This window comes from Peromyscus leucopus, chromosome 3, assembly GCF_004664715.2.
Source record: "Peromyscus leucopus breed LL Stock chromosome 3, UCI_PerLeu_2.1, whole genome shotgun sequence".
NCBI lineage: Eukaryota > Metazoa > Chordata > Mammalia > Rodentia > Cricetidae > Peromyscus > Peromyscus leucopus.
Window position 1 is genome coordinate 157,428,424 of NC_051065.1, and position 10,501 is coordinate 157,438,924.

At 49.3% G+C, this 10,501-nt stretch overlaps 1 protein-coding gene across 2 annotated transcripts in view; it reads left to right on the forward strand.

The window, feature by feature from the left end:
- Nucleotides 1-939: 939 nt before the first annotated feature.
- The window catches only part of Cidec (cell death inducing DFFA like effector c), a 13,806-nt gene continuing 4,244 nt past the window's right edge, over nucleotides 940-10,501 (forward strand). Inside the window, exons 1-5 of one of the 2 annotated variants that reach the window (XM_037204270.1) lie at nucleotides 940-1,027; nucleotides 2,257-2,334; nucleotides 3,803-3,956; nucleotides 8,348-8,506; nucleotides 8,589-8,779. In XM_037204270.1, the coding sequence (XP_037060165.1) occupies nucleotides 2,282-2,334; nucleotides 3,803-3,956; nucleotides 8,348-8,506; nucleotides 8,589-8,779 (557 nt within the window). In that variant the 5' untranslated portion in view covers nucleotides 940-1,027; nucleotides 2,257-2,281. Of the gene's footprint in view, nucleotides 1,028-1,918; nucleotides 2,029-2,256; nucleotides 2,335-3,802; nucleotides 3,957-8,347; nucleotides 8,507-8,588; nucleotides 8,780-10,501 lie in introns of those variants that run through there. The other variant, XM_028864078.2, reaches the window with a different exon arrangement.

Here is a 10,501-nt window from a genome sequence, read left to right on the forward strand (position 1 = left end):
TGTCCTAATCTCTGCTTCTACTAATTACAGATAATATTTTATCAATAACAACCAATTCTATCTATTGAGTGCCTAAGTTGCAAAAGTTTTCATTATGTATATATTTTTGATTTTGAGACAGGACCTTACTCTATAGCCCAGGCTAGCTTCAAACTCATGGCCCTCCCCCCTCCCCTTTTTTTTTTTTTTTTTTTTTTTTTTTTTTGCTGTTTTGTTTTTTTGTTTTTTGAGATAGGGTTTCTCAGTGTAGTTTTGGTGCCTGTCCTGAATCTCGCTCTGTAGACCAGGCTGGCCTCGAACTCACAGAGATCCGCCTGCCTCTGCCTCCCGAGTGCTGGGATTAAAGGCGTGCGCCACCACTGCCCGGCTCTTCCCCCACCCCTTTTTTCTTTTTAGCAGCCAGTGTTCTTTTTCTTTTAAAGATTTATTCATGTATTTTATGTATACACCAGAAGAAGGAATCTGATCCCATTACAGATGGTTGTGAACTAATGTGCATTTGTTGGAATGGAACTCAGGTCCTCTGGAAGAGCAGTCAAGTGCTCTTAACCACTGAGCCATCTCTCCAGGTCTCAGGGCCCTCTTTATGCCTCAGTCTATGAAGTGCTGAGATAACAGCTCTGAGTCACTGTATGTGGCTTCAACAGGAGCGTTATTCCTTATGCAGAGAGGAAAATCCAGGGCTGACTGAAGGCAACTCACTCATGTGAGCACAAGCAGCCTGTGGGGGGTGGAACTCAGACCACAGCCCACATCTGTTGCTTTCTGTGCCCTCTTGCCTGGTACCATGTCCTGGGCAGTAACTCTTCCTTCCAGAGCTTTCGAAACATGCCTTCTTCCCCCTTTCGGGGCTTTCTGGAAGTGAGTCTGGCTTGAAATCCCTGGGGGAGAGTTTCAAGCTCACTCCCTATGCTCTTTTCCCCAGCTGGGGCTGGGGGCCAGGGGAGTGGCTTCACGGGAGATGGACATAAAATGGAGGGAGGCCTGGGCTGTGCCTGGCCACGCGGGATTGCCAGGAGGCTAGGAGGTGAGGGGGAGGAGAGGAACTGGGGTATTTGGCTACTAGAGAGCAGGTGTGGTGGATTTGGTGGAGCTATGTGAGGGGTGGGGTATAAGAAACAGGGTTGAAACAAGAGTGCTTGGGCAGCATTAAGTGGGGGTGAGGGGACTCCAGCTCTGTCGGGCTGGCCTGGGGAGAGCCCGAGTTATCAGAAGGGAAGAATGATTTTACCTGACTGAGGAGGTAGTTCTCCATGCCTGCCCAGTCCTGGTGTTCAGACCCGCTCCCTGTGATGAGGGCTGAAAACAGGGACAGCAGGGACCCAGGAGGGACAGCAGAAATGGACAGAGAAGGGCAGGGCGGAGGGGTCATTCTGTGAGCAACCAGAAAAGGCTTTCCTGAGTTAGCAGCGGGAAGCTGGGGCTTCTAGCTGGCTTCTGTTGAGCTCTGAGTTTGAGACAAGCATTGCAGGTAGAAGAGATTGTCTGTGGGCGGATCTGCAGCTCAGCGGGCAAGAACCAGAGAAAGCAATACAGGAGGCAAAGCAGAGGCACATGAGCCCAGTACTACCCGCTAGAGCTGTGATGCCCGACGTGGGGACTCGGTGTCACGAACCAGTGGAGTTATCTAACTAGATTAGTTAAGGTTCCATAGACGTGCCGAGTCAGCTCCTCTGTCACACTAGTCATGGCGCCAAGGGCTCCGTGTGGGTGACAGCTACGGTACTGGTGAGCACAAACCTCGGCGGCCTTTAACAAGTTCTCTTGGCCGGCGCTAAGCCTCAGGAGGGCTTTATTGCTCAAGGGTCCATGGTTAGAGCAGGCTCTCCAAGGTCTGGCTGCCTGTGGAGTTTCTGGACAATAGGTGACTCTCAGGTCTCTCACAGCACGAGGTGGTGTGACTCACCTCCTGCCAACACAACGTGGACTCTGTCCCCAGGGACAGAAACAAATCAGTGAGGGCCTCTTCAGCCCGGAGCTGGGCTCCTCAGCTCAGTGTTGCCAGAGCTTGGGGCAGAGAAACATGGAGTGAGTTGTGCCGGGGCTGGGAGCAGCTGCGGAATGGGGGGTGGGAGGGTCGACGCTGGCCCAGTTGTAGTCGGTATAGGTTTGGGGAGATGAAGGTAGGATGAGAGACTGGGCGGAGGGCTGTTATGTGGGGGTGGGATGCATTGGGTCAAAGAAAGAAAGAAAGAGAGAGAGAGACCACTCCCTCCCTTCACGCTCTAACCGGGTAGGTTTCTGCCTCCGATCCAGGTCCAACACAATCCAGCTGACAAGGATGGACTATGCCATGAAGTCTCTCAGCCTTCTGTACCCCAAGTCACTGTCCAGGTAAGGACAGCCAGGGATAGAAAGGCAGGGGGAACCTGGGGAGCCATCTGTTAGAACTTTGAAAACTTTACTAGGTATAAAAACCATATAGGGGCTGGATGTGGTGGTACATGCTTTTAATCCTAGCTAGCACTCAGGAGGCAGAGACAGGCAGATCCTGGTGAGTTCAAGGCCAGCCTGTAGTGGATACAGCAAGTTCCAAGTCAGTCAGGGCTACATAGGCCATCCTATCTAAAAAAGATTTAAAAAAAAAAAAAAAATCATGTCATCTCTATCTGAAACACAGATATGGCCAGGCATGGTGACACGCAGTTTGAATCCTGGCACTTGGGGAGCAGAGGCCTGTGAGTTTGAGGACAGTCTGGTTTGCATAGAAAGTTCCAGGTCCAGAGAGAGAGAGAGAGAGAGAGAGAGAGAGAGAGAGAGAGAGAGAGAGAGAAAGAAAGAAGAAGAAGAAGAAGAGAAGAGAAGAGGAGAAGAGAACAGAAGAGAAAAGAGAAGAAGAGAGGAAGAAGAGAGGAGAGGAGAGGAGAGGAGAGGAGAGGAGAGGAGAGGAGAGGAGAGGAGAGAAGAGGAGAGAAGAGAAGAGAAGAGAAGAGAAGAGAAGAGAAGAGAAGAGAAGAGAGAAGAGAAGAGAGGGAAAAAGTTAGTTCCAGGGCTACATATTGAGATGCTATCTCAAAAATAAATAAGCAAAGAACCCATTAAAATAAAACAAACAAAATCCTACAGTAGAGCCCCACAGACCGGATTCAGGAGGCCTAGAGTGGTACCCACGATCTTGCGGTCTGGACAAGTCCCCATCTTTCTCTCTCTCTGCCACCGCTGCCACAGTTCCCATCACATCTGGAGCAGAAAGGGCCAGACTTGGCACTGGGTGCTCCATTTCTGATCTCCCAGGAGCCTCACTTGTACTCTGGGAAGTGGGGGCCATTATGCCAAGTCAATAGATGGGGAAACTGAGTCACTGGCTGGGTATTCTGTCCCCTAGCAAATCTGTAGCAGAGACAAACTTTGAATTGGAGCCCGGAAAATCCCAGACCCAGATTCCCTCCACTCCTTTCTTTTTACTTTGTGGACTTTAGAGTCCCCCAAATACTCAGTAGGCTGCCCCCACCCCTCCATTTCTCCCCAATTCACAGACAAGGTGAAGAAGGCCACAAAAGCAGAGCCAGCCACAGGGGAATGCGGCCGGTCCAAGCCACACTGACCCGGCCTGGGGACTTGTTAGACACGCAATCCCTTGGGCTCCTCTCAGAGGCACGGAAGTGGGTCTGATTCAAGCAAGATCCCGGCTGATTTTCCTGCCCACCCAAATCGGAGATGAATCTTCTGACGGGCTTTGTGAAGGCCACCTGGAGCAGCCATGATGGGTTGGAAGGGTCAGACGTGAACTCAGCAGACAGGTGTGGGTGGACCTGGTGGCTGCAGGCAGGTCATCATCTGATGTTCAAACTGATGTCCGCAGGCATGTGGCAGTGAGCACTGCCGTGGTCACCCAACAGCTGGTGTCTAAGCCCAGCCGGAAAGCCCCCAGGGCGAGGCCCTGTCGAGTTAGCACGGCAGATCGGAAGGTTCGCAAAGGCATCATGGCTCACAGCCTGGAGGACCTCCTGGGCAAGGTAAGGCATCTGGCCGTACCCTGCAAAGACTCTCTCCAGGCCTTGGCTGAGAGTTGACCCTGCCAGCTGCCTCAGTCTTCCAGGTCCCTGAGCTGGAATTCTGTGCGCATGCGCGTGCATGGGACTTTTTTTAAGCGGTGAAAGGTTCTTTGTGGTGTCAGAGCTGGAGGGTTGGCATTGCCGCCTGCCTGGGGAGCTGTGTGTGTGGTGGGTAAGTGACATGGTCAAGCGACAGGAGGAGAGCAGGACATCGCCATCTTACACACTAACAGTGGGTGGGTGGTTATTTTCTGGCTGAAAGGCCCTTCCTTCCCTTTACCCAGTCAGCATCTCTTACACTTGGAGAAATGAGCCAGGCATCGTGCCTCCTTCCCGGGAGTCCAGGACTTGGGAGACTGGGGTTGGAAGAGTTCAGGTTTGAGGCCAGCCTGGGCTACTTAAGTGAGTTCCAGGATACTCTGACCTATACAAAGACTATGTCTCAAAAGAAATTAAAAGCAAGGCTGAGTATGGCGGTGCACGGAGGAGAAGCCGGAGGACCACGAGTTTGAGGTCAGCCTGGTCTGTACATAGGGAGTTCTTGCCCAGTTAGGGCTACATAACAAGACCCAGACTTAAACACCGCCTCCCCCCCCCCCCCCCCCCCACATACACACAATAAAACTAAACAACATAAAAACAACCTTGTAGAGGTTTCAGAAATTGAGGAAACAGGATTTCAGTGCTTCCGGTCTGCATCTCCTAACCGCCCCCACTCAAGTCTCCCTGCTTGTGTCTCCCAGGCTGCAACTTCCAGGAAAAGCCTTTGTTTGGAAAATTAGTACGCTCCCATTAGTGGAAACCCAGGGCAGCCAGCTCCTGTTCTAACAGAAGCACTAAGTACTAAGAGCAGGACCCAGTTCTCATCCTTTCTCCCCCGCCCCCTCCTACAGCCTCTTCTAATTTTGCTTCTATCTGTCCTGTGGGCTCAGGCCTCTCTGGCCCATTCGTATCAGCTGCATGGGGCTGGAACCCCTGCCCCTGTGGGCCCAGGTGCCCCACACAAGCCAAACATTTGGATTAGGTTTTCAGGTGTCAGAGTCAATTTAGCAGGCAGAGAGCTTAGCGGACTTAACCTTGGAGGTGGAGGTTCCATCTCGCTCTGTTCTTCCTAGGAGTCGGTTTGTTGTCTCCTGGGAGGTCTGTGGCTGAGTCTGCCTTGAATCAAAAGGACTGGTCCCCTCTTTGCTCTGAGCTCTGGGGACCACTTCCATCTTTAGGGTGTTCTTATAACCAATTCCGACACTTCACGCCCCTCATCCTCATCCCCAGAGACTGGGTCATGGCTCAGGCTGGGGGCTCTCCTTTTCAGTGGGTACTTCAGGAGAGCCTTTGAGCTGTAGAACTATAGAAACTTCTAGTCAGGGTTCTGTTGCCAGGGGACACAGGGAACAACAGAGAGACTCCATCTCTGCAATACCGTCAGAAGGGACTCTTCCTACCGGGGCTTGAGGACGTCTGCTGACTTAACCTGCGAGGTGAGATTTCTGGACTTTGACTCCACATCTGGCAGCAGAAAGGTGTGGAGGGGAGAAGATAGATGTGGTTGCCAAGTAACAGTTCATTTCAGAGAGCAACAGAAAGCCTTGGAGGGGTTTAAATTTTAGTTTTTGTAATGATTATCCACTGATCGTCTCTTTAAGGCTCCTCAGCTACCAGAGTGAGAAAACAATGTAACATCAGCAAAGCTCAGCTTGAGACCCATTGGGGCACTGCTGATGTCCCCCAAATCTGGACAGTTTTACTTGATATTTTAAAACTGCGACTGCAAGTGTATGATGTAGGAGTACTGGCATGCCCATGTCACGGGGTACATGTGGAGGTCAGAGGGCAACTTTCGGGAGCCAGCTCTCTCCTGCTGTGGCCTCCAGGCATTGAACTCAAATGCTAAAGTGTGCACTGCACGCACCCTTCCCTGCTGAGCCCTCCAGCTGGCTCTTGAAGGTGGCGAGCCAGTGATTTTATTCCCTGTCCCTCAGTTTTGAAAGACCGTTTCTTCAGTTCATGCTATATAGCTTTGGCAGGAACAAGATTACAAATAAGTTATTGGGGCTAGAGACATGGCTCAGTGGTTAAAAGCACTTCCAGAAGACAGAGGCTCAGTTCCCAGCTCTCACATGGCCTGGTTTCTGGGGATCCAATGCCCTCTTTTGGCTTCCAAGGGCTCTGAATGCATATGGTGCGCACACATACATGCAGACAAAACACTAATACATGTAAAATAAATGCTTAAAAAGTATTTTGAAGAGGCGGGGCAGTTGTGGTGAACGCCTTTAATCCCAGCACTTGGGAGGCAGAGGCAGGAGGATCTCTGTGAGTTGGAGGCCAGCCTGGTCTACAGAGCAAGTTCCAGAACAGACTCCAAAAGCTACACAGAGAAGCCCTGTCTCAAAAAAACAAAACAAAACCCAATATGTAAATATATATTATACACACACACACACACACACATATTTTAAGTTGACACCTGGGGATGTAGCTTAGTCAGAAGAATATTTTTCCTAGCACAAACCTCAGCTCAATCCCTCACACCACAAATAAACACAGAAAGAAAGAAGATAAAGAAGTATGCTTGGGGGCTGGAGAGATGGCTGAGAGGTTAAGAACACTGGCAGCTCTTCCAGAGGTCCTGAGTTCAATTCCCAGCAACCACATGGTGGCTCTCAACCATCCGTAATGAGATTGGGTGCCCTCTTCTGGCGTGCAGGTGTATATGCAGACAGAACACTGTATACATAATAAATAAATAAATCGTTAAAAGAATTATGCTTACAAACATATATACCTTTTATTCTCATGTTTCATTTAACTTGATTATCTGAATAGGTTTGCACAGTCGGGCTTCCCTGTGTAATATTTTTATTTTTCTCAGTGTGTTAGCTGTTTTTAACTTCAATTTTTTTTTATTTTCCTTATATTAACTGTTTTCTAAGATGTATTCTATACCAAGCAAACATACAATTCTGCCTCAGGCTTTAAATTTACTAATTTATTGATACCAAAAGACATCATATTTTGGGGGGTGTTTTTGAGATAGGATTTCTCTGTGTAGCCCTGACTGTCCTCCTGGAACTCACTCTGTAGACCTGGCTATCCTTGAACTCAGAGATCTGCCTGCCTCTGTCCCCAAGTGCTGGTACTAAAGGCATGCACCACTACCCCGGAACACCAGGCAGTCATATTTTAATGGGATATAATGATAATAACAGATTGTTATTGTTGTTCAAATTACCCCAGACTGAGTCAGGGGGACAGGCTTCAACTCAACATTGAATTGGATACTTTTTTCCTTCCTTTCTCCCCACTCTCCCTACTTTGCCTGGAGAGAGAGAGTCTCAATGTGCAGTCCTGGCTGGCCTCTGTTTATGTACAGACCAGGCTAGCCTTGAGCTTGCTGAAATCCCCGTCTCTGCCTTCTGAATACTAGGATTACCAGTGTACACCATTCATCAAACTTGACTGAACTGTATTCTTTTAAATAGTGCAGGTTGGGGCTAGACAGGTCACCACCTAGATGTTAAGAGCATCATGCATTGCTCCTGTAAAGGACCCAGGTTCAGTTCTGAGCACCCACACTGGGCTGCTCACAATTGCCTGTAACTCTAGCTCCAGGGCATAACATAGACACTGTGGGCAGGTGTACAGTCCCACCCACATACATGCATATACCCATAATTAAAAATAAAATTTTAAAATAGTGTGTGGTGTGGGTGTATGCCTTTAATCCCAACACTTGGGAAACAGAGGCAGACAGATCTCTGTGAGTTTGAGGCCAGCCTGGTTTGCATAACAAGTTCCAGGCCAGCCAGGGCGACATAGTAAGACCTTGTCTTAAAACAAAACAAACAAAACATCATCCCCACCAAAGTAAAGTTCAACTGGACTGGTGGTATAGGCCTGTAACCCAAGTTACTTGGGAGGCTGAGGCAGGAAGATCTAACCAGGAGGCCAGCCTGGGCTACACAGTGAGTTCCAGGCCAACCTAAGCAACTTAGGAAGACCCTGTCTCCAAACAAAGTACAAAGAAGGCTGGGGGTGTAGATCAGTGTTGCAGAGTTTGCTCAGCATGCCTGAGGCCTTAGATTCGACTCCCAGTATTGCCCCCGACCCCCTCAAAAAGTGAAGCTCATGGTGTGTAACTTATATCTCACTAAATAAAACCACACTCCCATTCTGTGTTATTAGACGACACTTTTTATTGGTACTAGGAAGTGTGTGGTCCTGAGTGGGGCCCCCACAGAAACAGTCTGTTGCATGTGTGGATGGCAGCTGAGGTGCTTTAATGGGGCCCTCGCCCCTCAATGCTGTGGCTCCATAGGGATGGCAGAAATGTCACCAAAGTTCTCTTCCAGGTCCAGGACATCTTGAAGCTTAAAGACAAGCCCTTCTCCCTGGTGCTGGAGGAAGACGGCACGGTTGTTGAGACAGAAGAATACTTCCAAGCCCTAGCAAGAGATACTGTATTCATGGTCCTGCAGAAGGGGCAGAAGTGGAAGCCCCCGTCAGAACAGGTGACAGTCTCCCCGGGTAGGGGTGGGTGGTGAGGGCGTGGGAGGCGTCCCAGAGGCGGGCTCACACAGGCTCCTCTTGCAGCACAAGAAGAGACCCCAGCAAGCCCTTTCCCAGAAGCCCACTAAGAAGATCGACGTGGCCCGGGTGACCTTCGACCTATACAAGCTGAACCCTCAGGACTTCATCGGCTGCCTGAACGTGAAGGCGACCCTCTATGACACATACTCGCTTTCCTATGACCTGCACTGCTACAGGGCCAAGCGTATCGTGAAGTAAGTGGATTGGGACAGCTGGGGACAGGGTGGGAGAGAAGCGAAGGCAGAGGCCCTAGCTGTCTGCCCGGGGCTGAACTCTCTCAGGGGCTGGGTCGGCACTGGGCTAACAGAGAATGACAGCCACATCTAGGAAGGGACCTATCTAAGTGACTTGATTTACATTAGGTGTGCAGAAGGGAATTTAAGATTAAAAGTACATTTTTTTCACCCCCAAAAGTAAATTTTGCATAGTTAATGCCCAGTGAACTTTCTTTTGTGTGCTGGAGATAGAACCCAGGGCCACACACATGCTAAGCACACACTCATATCCTTAGCTATTTCCACAGTTAGTATTTTTATAAGTGAAAATGTAGCCGGGCGGTGGTGGCTCACGCCTTTAATCCCAGCACTCAGGAGGTAGAGCCAGGCGGATCTCTGTGAGTTCGAAGCCAGCCTGGTCTACAGAGTGAGTTCCAGGACAGGAACCCTGTCTCAAAACCACCCACCCACCCAAAAAACGAAAAGAAAATATAACTATAATTCCAGTATTTTGGAGGTAGAGAATTAAGAGTTCAAGGACAGCTGGGGCCAGATAAGACCTTGTCTCAAAAACAAAAACTATAAAAGGGTACCACTCATCCAGAGGACCTAGGTTCAGTTCCCAGCACCAACTGCAGCCAGCTCACAACCACACATAGCTGCAGCTCCAAGGGATATGTCGCCCTCTTCTGACCTCTCTGGGCCCTGCACTCAGATACATAACCCCCACCTCCCACACATACCTATACATGAAAAATAAAAATAAGGTAGTGACTAACATCTTTGATCCGAGCACTTGGGAAGCAGAGGCAGGTGGGTCTCTGTGAGTTCAAGGCCAGCCTGGTCTACAGAGCGAGATCCAGGAAAGGCACAAAGCTACACAGAGGAAACCCTGTCTCGAAAAACCAAAAAAAAAAAAAAATAAAAATAAAAATAAAAGGTAATGTCAAACTGTGGTTAGCTGAATGACTTAGTGCTGTTACTGTGATTTTTTTTTAAAATGTGCCAAGGGTCAAGTATGATAATTCCAGCCAGCATTCAGGAGTGGTAGATCTCTCTGAATTATAGGCTAGCAGGGTCTACATATCAAGTTCTGGTCAGCTAGGGCTATACAATGAGACCTTGCCCCCCCCCCAAATGTACTACAATCTGCACATCCAGCCTTTTTCTGTTGTGCTGACTTTAAGTGTCTGGCTCGGCAGCATGAAGTAACCGGCCATATTATGTAAACGTCGTCATGTTTCCAGAACCTTTGCACAGGCAGCATAAGCTGGGCTCAGGAAGTAATAGGTCTCAGTCCTCTCCTGAGACCCTGCTGACCTCTTCCCTACTTTCTGTTCCTCTGTTGATGGATCCGAGACACTTCATAGAAATGGGATCAGACAATGTTTGTCCTGTCATGGCTGGCTTTCCCCGTAAGAATCCTGTTGTCCAGGTTCACTCATTTGCAGAACATGCAGTATTTTCACTCCTTTTGAAGACTGGTTGGCTAGACTCAGCCTCAGTGCTCTGATGTGAGAAGTAACTCGGAAGGCACTGCAGGAAAACATCTGTGGAAAGCCATACATGGTGGCACAGGCCTGAAAATCCCAGCTGCTCAGGAGGTTGAGATAGAAGGATGGCAAGTTAGAGGCTTGCCTAGGCTACAAGGTGAGTTCAAGGCTAACCTGGGCAACTTAGTGAAATGTTGTCTCAAAATAA